We start from the raw sequence: 11618 nt of genomic DNA, 5'->3' as shown, positions 1-11618 counted from the left end.
TTTATGCAACACTGCGTTATTAGCCTTAAGACACTGACTTAGATGTAGATCAGATCACATTTTATGACCAATTAATGCAGGTAATTTCAAAGGATTCACTGATTTGTTCTTATGTGTGTACTCCCTGTAATCTTGATAAAATATGGTCCTGTTTACCTACTGTAGTGGGAACTACAATGGAGACAGTTCTGAGTAATTGAAGGCCGGGTTCAAAGATGGGTTTGGTCCAACCATGAGTGCTGAGTGGCCTACTTAATTAATAATATAGTAATAACTACTGAGTACTCTCTGTCAACATGTTGACTGGCCTCATGGCAGGTGTGATCCCATTGCAAGACGGTCTTGGTTTGAGTTTTAGCTTATTTTAGCTTTTAAGTTTGATAAAAGGCTGAGGTTTACCTATCAGCATATTCAATTTTTGCATTAAAAAACAAGTGGAAACAACAGAAACTCAAAAGATGAAGCAATGTAAAAACTGTTTGGTGTTGTTTAATGTGTAAAAGCTGGTGTGTGGATAAAACCAGACTTCATGAATAAATGTTGACGTACGAGGCATGAAGAGAGGAAACAATCAGATCTGTGTAGACCAATGAGGAGGCTGAACTTTCTTCACAGTAACACATGAAACAACAACAACATGATTTTCCATCATCTGAGATTTGGCTGTGGCCCTTTGATTGACCTTATCTTACTGTGTCCTCTTCTTCTGTGGTGGAGAGTCAGTTGATCTCCATCAGCCCGTCAGCTCATGTTCACGCAGCAGGAGAGGAGGGAAACAACAGTTAAATCACATTTCAAAAACTGTGTTTTTTATACTTGGCCCTAAATACCTCAGAAACACATAACCTGCCCAGAGTTACTCTATAGGTGTCACTACCTTGGCCTACAGCTCTAATGGGAGGGAGATTGGAATCACTTTGATCAGGACATGTCCCAGTAACTCTGTGAAAAGTTCCAGTTGATCCAAAACACTGCAGCATTATTACTGACAGGAACTAGTAAAAGAGGTCATATTTCTCCTGTTGTAGCTTCTCTGTGTCTGCATTTTTATCACACTTCTGTATGTCATTAGCTTTTATATTTTGTGCTTCTCCCCTCTGTCCTCTCCCTCCCTTGTCTTCATTATGCCAATAAGTATCTTTTCCCCTCTCTCTCCTCTGTCATTCTCTCTCCCCATTTCTTTCTTCTCATCCCAGCTGGTCAAGGCAGAATTTCTTCCTGTTTTTCAATTCAGTTCAAATTTATTTATATAGCGCTGAGTCACAGCAAAAGTTATCTCAAGGTACTTTTCATATAGAGCAGGTCTAGACCATACGCTTTATATTATGATATTTACAGAGAGACCCAACAAATCCCACCATGAACAAGCACTCTCCACTGTTGCCAAGTGCTGCTCATCTTAAAGCATCATCATGATGTGGTGCTCTACAAATAAAACTGAAGCAAATTTCATTTTCACAATTTTCTGGAAATTCTATATAAATTTGTGGAAGATTGGATGGAAACGTGACTAGTTTGCTTCATCCACATTCTGTGGAATAAATTATGCTCCACTCATTTCTAACTGGGCAACGTCCCTGCAGCTGCAGACCACCAGGTGCAAAAGTTACAAGTCTATGTTTCTTGGTTATTAATGGCGTCTTTTCATCACAAGTGCAACATCAGCTAAGGCTTTTAGGAGTTTGGAGGCAACAGGTTTCTGTGTTTTTAGGGTCTTGTTGAAGCACTGTTCAGCCCACACCAAGCATTAACTTGTCATAACCTGCCCAGGGTCTATGGATGAAAGTTAACATTTTAGCTAATTGTGTCACATTTACAATAAAGTATAAACTGTAGCGTTGAGTAATGTGCACTGTCCCTGGTAAATAAATAATACAAAACACAGTATAGTTACAAAGTTATTACCAAGGAATTAAATGATTGAGAATAAAAGCAAAATTAAAACAAGAAATGGAATCATGAAATAAAGGGAGAATATCCTGCAATTCTAAAGTGGGGAGATAAAACCAGGTGAAACACATTCCACTACTCACAAAGTTTGGATGTTTTGGGAAACTGCCAAATGTTAGCAAAGAAATGTTAATGTGGGACCTAACAAGAGCCAGTCTGAGCGGGCTGAGATAACATGCAAATATTTCTGAACTGAATTGCACTGTGTCCTGATGTGCCTCATTCCTTCAGGGTGTGCTCTCACAGTCAAACACTATAATTATCTGACAGTTAGACTATTCAGTCTGTACTCACGCAGACACATAAAATACCACTCACTGACCTTAAGTTGTCTTACACAAGAGTTTATTAATGGAAGCATATGATAAATTCTCTTCATTAGATTCCCCTGAAATAAACATTCTAACATTATGTCAAATATAAAAACTTCTGTTTCCCCTTTTATGACCATGAACATGTACACACAATGGAAAAAAATGGAAAGTGTATTTCAACACAAGAAAAGATTAAACATTTCAGAAAAAGTTGAAAAATTTTAAAATTTTGACCAAAACACCAAACTCATGACACCATGACGCTGACTGGTAAAAAAAACATTTTGCTCAACATGAGATATTTACAGCAAAACATAATTGCTAACAGACTTAGCTTGGCAGTGTAATTAACAGCACTCCCTATGGAACTGTATAGAACAAAAATGGCAGTGAGTCATGTTTCAGAGAGTCATGTGAAAACAGACTGCAGTGCCTCATTCAGCTGATTGTGCTTGGTCAACTGGTTTTTGGTTTACTGTAGCATGTAGATAATAAGTTACACACCATGGTGTGTTGGATGTTTTCTCCATGGCCATTGGATGAGCATTTAAATTGACACGTGAACTTTAACAGCTGATCAGGTTAATCGTACAAAGTTGTGTTTTCATCAATTGAGGGAGTCTATTTTGCCCTATAGTATTCACAGAACCTGATTACGACCTGTTTCACTGGTCTCTACTGGTCTCTCAGGAGTATTAATAGAACAAGGTGTAAGAAACATGCTATCACTCCTCTGACACATTTAACTATTTCTCATCATATAAAACTTCCCCATAATGTCTTTGTATGTTTCTGTACACAAGATAGACACCAGTCTGCGCAGGATGATTAGTCATTATATTACAGAGACACTGCACCTGGAATAATGTACACAGCTTACACCACCATAAACATATACTATTGATATGGAACAGAATTCAAATACTAGCAACAAAACCACAGCCATCATGTTGACAGTTTTTTTGTAATACCTACATGAATCAAGGCTCACCTTAAGTTGTCATTCAAATGCGTTAGATGTGGATTTACTATATTATAAATAATATGATAAATAAAGAAGATGTCCAGTGGTATTTTTTACTTTGGTCACCATCATAGTTTAGCATGTTGACATGCTAACCTAGCTAGCTACTTAGCAGTAAGGGTATTTGGTTATACTTTACTGTAAATGTATGGCTGCTATGTGTTTAGATCCAAAGACTAGATTTTTCAGCTGAAAACTGTGAATATTATGAATATATGTGCATATGTTGGTGTCAAGCAGAGGCTGTAGCATGAACATGCGGGCACATGTAACTGCATTCCCAGTCAAACTGCTACAGCACACCCTCCACCAATAAACTGACATGCATAAGCAAGTTTGGACTGCATTAACAGATGCCTTTTCTCACATCACACTTCTCTCAATTTCTCTGGTCTCCTGCACTTTGTGGTAGTTGGGGGTTGTGCTCACCATGGTGGTAGAGGAAGCCATCACACTGCTCTGAGGACCAGTAGACATGTTGCCCTTTCTGTAGTGGGCTCTCTGAGCACCAGAGACATCACTATTCTTGGACAGACCTCCTGCCTCCTGCACCAGCTGCCCTCCATTAGTTGTCGACCCTCCAACCACCAGAACTCTCTGAGATCCAGACAACCCTCCTGCCTGTAGAGTACCTGCTTGCACAAGGCAGGTCTGACTTCCTTTCAGAACTTCCATTGACCCTGCAGGAACCTTACCCTCCACAATCATCATGGTCTGGGGGCTAGAAAGGTTTCCAGTGTTGATCAGGTTGGTACCGCCCCCCTGGATCCTGCTCCTCTCCACCAGGACCATGCTGGGGCCCTGGGATTGTCCACTAGACAACACTGTCTGTCCGTGAACAACCATGCCTTGGGCAGGTACAGTCTGGGTGCCATTAACCAGTACCATGCCCTGCAGGTTGGTGGCTGGTGCCTCAGCCAGCAGCATGGTGTTCTGAACCTGTGGCTGGACTACATAGTGCATTGGCTGCATCACAGGGGCAGTGGTGTAGTACACAGGGTGCTGCTGCTGTAGCATGAGCATCTGACCTTGATTTGCCATCTCTCCCCTCACCATGGCCATGCTTTCCTTCACTGTCTGAGAACGCTCAGATTTCTCCCTGACCACAGTAGTCTGCTCCGTTTTGGGGACAGTCGGCTGTGGCTGGGGTGCAAGGGGCAGCTGTGGGCCAGTCATCAAATTTGATTCTGAGATCTGAGTGTTGATGGAGGCACTGGGCAGAGGAGTGAACACTTGTTTGACTTCAGTTGGGATCATCTTGCCGCCACACACCTCAGCCAGGGTCTTAAACTTTGGTCCGAGGTCATCGAGGAACTGCAGGTCATTGTCAGACTCCAGGAGGCTGCAGCAGCCCACTGAGCCAGCAGAGGAACCCTGTCCCTCATAGTCATAAACCAACAGAGCGTCCTTCACTCCAGGGTTCTCATTTCCATTGTTCACCTTCTGTTGAAAAAACATTTTAAAAACAAATCATTACCAAGATTACTTTTTTGTTGAGTGAGTTTTTTGCATTATTGATACAAATTGTATTTTAGTTTGACTTTTAATAAAAGGAATATTGTCCAATTTAAAAAAAAAAAGTAATTAAAAAAAACTGATGCTTAAGGTTGTGTTCATAAGCTGTTGGTATGCCCATTAACACACAATACATTAGTAGGTTTAAAGGGCTCCTTAAAATAGGTTCTTAAAAGTCAAAGTCAAATTTTAAAAACCTCTTGTTTTAAGTCACAGCAGCAGCACTGTCAGGGTGTCAGTTCTGAGCCAGGGCTTTTCTTTTGTAGTTCTGTTATGTTTGTTCTATTTCCTGTTTTATTTTGTAATCACTGACCTCCCTCTTGTTTCAGGTGTCTTGTCTTCCACTTCCTTCTGTCTCCCTCCTCCTGGTGATACCCTGCCCTAATGTGGTTCACCTGTGTCTCATTGTCTGCCCTGCCCCTGTGTATTTAGTGTCTGTGTCTCCCTGCACTCCCTGCCAGTTCGTCTTGTGCCTCTACCAGACCTACCAGCCTTTGTGAAGAAACCTGTTCTCTAGCAGCCATAGATTTTGACCCTCGCCTGTGTTTTTTGACCTTGCCTCAGCTCTAGTCCTTTTTGTACCGTTGCTTTCTCTTTTTGCCCTCCTGTGTACCGACCTCGTTTGATTAAAGGACCTTGATTTTGGTAACTCTGCCTCTGCCACCTGTTTGCGCCTGTGTCCACATTGCTACACCCTGACAAGCACACAGAATGATTTTTTGCAAAGAAATTTGCAGTTGAGCCTTTCCATCTGTACCTCATTTATATAGTTTTGTTTATTTTCCACATTTAAAAGCCATTATGTGCAGGACAACAGAAGCTTACTATGGGTTGCAGAAATATTTACTCCTTTCATGCATGAGTTATGATTAAAAAAATGATCCTTATTGTTCAATGATTGTTTTCATAATTCAGAATTCAGAATTATGCTAGAATTTAAATCAATTTTATTTTCTATTTTACACAATTAAGTTTTATTTGAAAGTTTGTAACTGTCCACACAGGGTAAAAGGCATTAAAAAAAGTCTGATATAAGGTCTATATATAATATAATATAATATAATATATGTATTTCTGTATGATTATTGCTGTTAACATGTTTGTTTATTGTCTGTTTAATAATAATAATTTAAAAATAATCTTATTCATCTTTGAACAAACACAATAGATATAATGGCAGGTTACAAAAGCATAATCTGAGTTGACTGTTGCATGACATCCACATACATGCCCAGTTTTTTTGAGCTTTTTGAGATGGACTACATTTTTACAATTTAGGTTTACAAAACACTAACATGGTCATCAGTTTCCTGTGCATACATTTTTTCTGTTAAACCAGGGTTGACCTCTTTGAATATAAGATTTTCACAGATACAGTATACCTGAAGTATTTTGTGCATGGCTACCACCATCAGTCATCTTGGATTTAGAGTGTTGGCGATCAGATAATTTTTGGAATACAAGGTAGTAACTACTGTTACCATATTACTATGAATCTACTGATACTGCCTCAAGTGGTTTGAAGAACTCTATCATGATGAACTAACCCAGAATGAAGTTAAATTAACTGTCCATGCAAAGCATGAAACAATTACCTGAGTGTAGTACTGTGCCAGGAAGTGGTCTGGTAGAGCCATTACATCATAAATTCCTCCACCACCTCCTGATTCTCTGCCTTCAAACTCAGAGTAGAAGCCACTGCCGCTCAGTTGGTTCATCCCCCATGTGCCTTCTCTGTGGTCACTTACAAAACCTTCTCCATAGGTGGCCCCGTTCATCCCATCCATGGAAGTGACTGATTTCTGGAGACCCAAACCTGCCATGGAGTTCATTGCCAAAGTTTTGCTGGCCATGCCCATATCCACATTCATATCTCCATCCATTTGTGTTGGCAGGAGTGGCACCTCCTATAATAGGCCAAGGATCCAAATATTACAACAGGTTCAACAGCTGATGCATAGTGACCAAAAACTCACTCAAAATCACTTAATGCATCTTTCAAGCAGATGTCATTTGATTAGCAAGAGACCAGTGTATTTGCCAATATTCGTGTCCTCACCAGTGAAGGTCATGTGTTAAATATGTTGGTCTTACCGTGTTCTCTCCCTGGCCCTCGGTGCGGTAGTTAATGAGGTGTGATTTGGTGTCGAAAGGCATCTCAGTAAAGCCCCCTGGCAGACCCCCAGCCCCCCCACACTGGCAGAAGAGCAGCAACAGAGGAATGACTGTAAGAGCAACAACAACAAAGTTTTAGTCTGAATTCATGATATTCATGGCTGCCAAAGAGTGGTGTGGGCACTGCAGTGGCAGAGACAGCCTGAATCCACAGAGAAACTGAGGCAACTTCTCCAAGATGCTGGAACAAACTACCTAAGTACAGGTGTACTGAGGAGAAATACTGATCTGATTTAGGTTTTTTCTGTTGACTGCACTTCACATCAGGTTAATTGATGAATAAAAATTAATCACAGAATTGTTTTTCACAGGAGCCTCACTTTACCTTTTGCACAGTACTGCAGTTGCTTGCAAAGTTGAGTGTTTTTGAAGAGAGTTGAGCTGAGCTCCCATAGGATCCCATTCATTTTTTAATTGAAAAAAAAAAAATGTGCTGCAGCATTCACACTAATTACCACTCCTGGCTGCAGAGGGCGCAGTTGCACAGTTTTACATTGTTTTGCTTTAATGTAGAGTCCTTTATTTACACCACTCTTGTGACATCCTTGGCTTAATCTTAATTTTCTGTCAATTTAAAGTCAGATCTTACGTGGTCATGGCTACAATTTCATGTTATTCCAGATTGTAACCTATATATCTTAAGTTCATCTGATACACCTCTGTAGGATTGTGTGTAGTATGTAGTAGTCTTCAAATCATTTAAAATTATTTAAATAACATCCTTTGTGTTAAAAAAATATGGAAGTATTCTGTCCCATTTGAAAAGACAGGTACACTGTGTATAACCTAGGTCAAGCCTTGATTTTTAATTATTAGTTACCTTTGGCCTAAATTAGACTTAAACTCAACCTAGCATGTCTTCAGATTGTCTTGAGCACAGTGGAGGTGCTGAGTGTTTTATCACACGACCTATCATCAGGATGAGCATCACATCATACTCACGCGCTAATAGCAGCAGGCCCAGGAATAGCAGTCCAATCCCAGCAGGTCCTAACTCCGCTCCTTTTTTGGGCTGACCTTTGCTGCCTCGTTTTCCACACACCACTCCATCCTCACATGTACAGACTTGGACCTTCACTTTCTGTGGTTCTGGACAGGCCTCTCCCTGCTCATCCTTCACCTCAAATTCCACCTCATAGGAACCAGGCCACAGGGTCTCCTCGGCCCTCAGGATAGCTGCAGTGTCTGTTGGCAACAAGACAAACATATGAAATGTGCAGAAACAAGTAAAAGAGAGCACACATCTGACCTCACCCAAACATCCATCAGTGATGCTGGTCATGGTCAGAGGTAGAAACAGACAATTGCTTTACATCCACAAGAAAAGTGCAAACACTGTTCTCTGCTGGTGGAGTTTAAAGTCGTGTAGCGCTGGCTGCTGTTGAAGAGCTGTACAGCGGCATCAGCGATCAACAAACAGCACATCTGTTAAGATCAGTATCAGGTCAGTGTTAATTTAAGGTTTATTTTGCTAAACTCCACAAACATGTCAAGTTTGCAACAAAAGGAGAAAACTGAAGCTGAAGCAGTGCTCACTCTTACCGCCAAGACTGTGTAGTACTGTGTTATGTTTGGTTTTTTGTACTCAGCCTTAATGTCTGTTCTATGTTGCACTGGCTTCCATGAGGAACCACATTTCATTAAATGGTATGCATATATGTGGAAATGACAATGAACTGGAACCTGATTTTTCATTTATGATGATAATAACTATTTCTAATTTATTTAATCATTTAAATTATTACAGTTAATAAACAAAATACAAACACTTGCAATCACATTAAATACTATCAGTACAGCCGTCACCTCAGGGTGTCTCTTTTAAACAGACATTTTTTTTCACTCATCTGTGCTTTCATGCTCTCAAGCTGCTTAATATTTGCTTCATATTTCCCACATGCAGAAGGTAGCAGTATTCTCACCATTGAGATGTTCGACGTGCCACTTGCCCTCAGTGCCTTCTGGGACAATGCTAAAGTGAAAAGGAGGTCCGTTAGGGAATGCATCCTCATCTTTAGCATTCACAATAACAGCATTATCCGTGGTACACATAGTCTGAATGTCGCTGGTCAGTTCGGGGCAGTGGTCATTAAAATCTTCCACCTGGATGGCTATGGTGCCGGTAGAAGTTTTACCAGGCATGTCTGTGTTAGAAAAACACAAATAAGAACAGATCATTCAGCATTCAGCATTCATTTATTTTTCCTTATTTCAGACATAGGTTGAAAGAGCTGAACTGTAATGCCCAGATCTCACATGGCTAGTACTTTTAGGAACTCCAGTTATTTTTTTTTTCTTAATTCCCTCACTTTCTCTTCATTCTCTTCTTGCCTCTGTATGTTCAGGTGGTGAAGTCACAGCCTCAATGTGAGCACAGATCTTAGTTTGATATATCTTTACCTTAGGCAGTACAAACTCAGGTGAAGTCTACTAATACCCCACAGGGGATTATACTTCCCACCTTGGACACTAGTCTTACATGTACAACATCTGGAGCTAGAACAGATATGTACCGTACCTTCTGAAATGCAGAGCACTTTAGCCATGTATGTCCCATTGACCAGGAATGGAGATTCTCTGTCAGGTATCTTGTTGAGTCTGATGTCAGCTGTCTTTGGGTCAATGGTTAGCCAGTTGTCAGGGTCTGAGCCCTTAGCATACCTACAGAAGAAACACACTGTCAGTAACTGAGTGTTGAAAATGAAGCTTACATTGCAGTTTTAACAGTAACGGCTTTCTTGTGTAAGATTCTGTGTATGCACTGACCTGACATTTTCAGCTGGTTTCCCAGTGTCTCCATCTATTGCGGGGTAGTGACCAATAACATCTTTAATGTTGACTGAGTGGTCTCCTTCTGAGATGGGAATAGCTTTGACTTTGGGGTCAAAACGTGGCCCCTCAGGCTGGTTCTTCACATTGATTTTGATCGGATAGGTTTTAAATGTGGTCCCACTTTGCCATGATGATCCTCCAGATGCACCAGTTGCACCAGATGCACCAGTTGATCCACTTGCTCCCCCTGTCCCTCCTGCACCACCTGCTCCACCTGCCCCTCCTGCTCCACTACCTGCACCTGCCCCACCTGCTCCACCACCTGCACCTGCTCCACTTGCTCCACCTGCCCCCGATCCATCCAGTGGTGGAGCCTTGTTTCTCACAGCTAGTCCTAGTTCAAGGTCCTTTACGTCCTCATAATCCACAGCCTTTGTTATAGCACACACAAACAAAAAGAACACACATAATTATTGACAGTTTTGCTGTTTGTGTATATTTGTCAATACAGGCTCACAAAATATTTAGTATACATCCATGTTGAGGTAATGTTGTATGGATGAGTCACTTTTACTTGTTCTGCACATAAAATGTACTGTTGATTAATAGATTAGGCTTAAGTTTTGTCAATAAATAAATCAATTAATTGCCTTGCCTTGACTAAATCCCCAAGCAACACTACCCCCTTAGAGAATCGCCACCTATATGTGGTGGAAAAGTTCATGTACACTGATGTTCCTAAGGAGCTAGTTTGTCAAGGGCAATAGCTCCTGGTAACGTCTCTCAAGGTAAGCCCCAGGTGAGGGACCAAAAGCATTTCCAAAATCCTGATCCTTGACAAAGCTACCTCACCTGAAATATGGTACCAGGCTCAAGCCTCTGGTGGCTGGTGCTCCATCCATTGTGGCTTGATCAGTGTCATTCAAAATTAATGACACAGAGCCACTGCTCTGTGAGCCCACCAGTTTCAAGGCTGGAGGTAAGGGTCAGTACGTACATACCCATTAGACTGAGAGTGAATCACTACCTCAAGTGAATGAGTTGTACCTTGCTTGCTCTGCCTGCTGCTACCCTGACCCCAGATGGATTGATGGATGGATCATATAGAATGACAAGAAGGGAACCTCCTGGGATATCATACAATTATTTGCTCTTAAATATGGCTAGGTGATGACCTCTTTTTTCATGTCATGCTACAATTACTCCTTTCAGATTCATTTCTTTGATTCTTTGCATATGGAGCATGATCACTGCATGTACCACAATTACCACAACACATATAGTCCTCCAAATTAAAAGTGCAGTACCTTGTCAAGCATTAGGATGCCCTCATTGGTTTTGGGGTCTGTTGTAATGCTGAAGTACCCGGCCTCATTGCCTTTGACAATATCAAATACAGCTTCCCAGTTGTCTGTTCCCTCCAGGTCCAGGTCCTCTGCTTTGATTCTCATCACCTCCACACCCTCTGTATTCTCCTCAATACTGCCTTCATACTGCAAGGAAAATACATGATGAGATCAAAGTAACAGGGATCATTTCAGGAGCATGTGTTAGTTACCATTTCTTTGACTTCAATGTGTCATTTGTGAAATTTCCATATGTAGCATGGTTATTATTATCATTATTATTAATGGTTATTTTATAAAAAAAATGTCCTGTATAACCACTGTTGCTGTCACTTCCTCTTTTCTTCATTGGGATCACCTTCCATATAAGGAAGACGTTTTGTACATTTGAACTGGAGCCACTTCCCGACCTATCCTTTACACCTGTGTTTGTATTCTGAGACTAGTCTGGGATGAACTTAGCTCAAGGGGTAACTGGTTGTATCTTACCTCTCCCGTGCGACAGTCACACATATTATTTTC

General features: G+C 41.0%; 1 protein-coding gene across 1 annotated transcript in view; it reads right to left on the bottom strand.

Annotated features, from left to right (window-relative positions):
- Positions 1-2278: 2278 nt before the first annotated feature.
- The window catches only part of LOC108900675 (desmoglein-2), a 53072-nt gene continuing 43732 nt past the window's right edge, over positions 2279-11618 (bottom strand). Inside the window, 3 exon segments of the mRNA XM_051068457.1 lie at positions 2279-4731; positions 6399-6710; positions 6898-7028. Of these exon segments, the coding sequence (XP_050924414.1) occupies positions 3652-4731; positions 6399-6710; positions 6898-7028 (1523 nt within the window). The 3' untranslated portion in view covers positions 2279-3651.

The sequence above is a fragment of the Lates calcarifer genome, unplaced genomic scaffold (assembly GCF_001640805.2).
Source record: "Lates calcarifer isolate ASB-BC8 unplaced genomic scaffold, TLL_Latcal_v3 _unitig_4587_quiver_601, whole genome shotgun sequence".
In the NCBI taxonomy this organism is placed as follows: domain Eukaryota; kingdom Metazoa; phylum Chordata; class Actinopteri; family Centropomidae; genus Lates; species Lates calcarifer.
The sequence above is the reverse complement of the archived record's forward strand: the minus strand, read 5'-3'. Positions and strand labels throughout refer to the sequence as shown.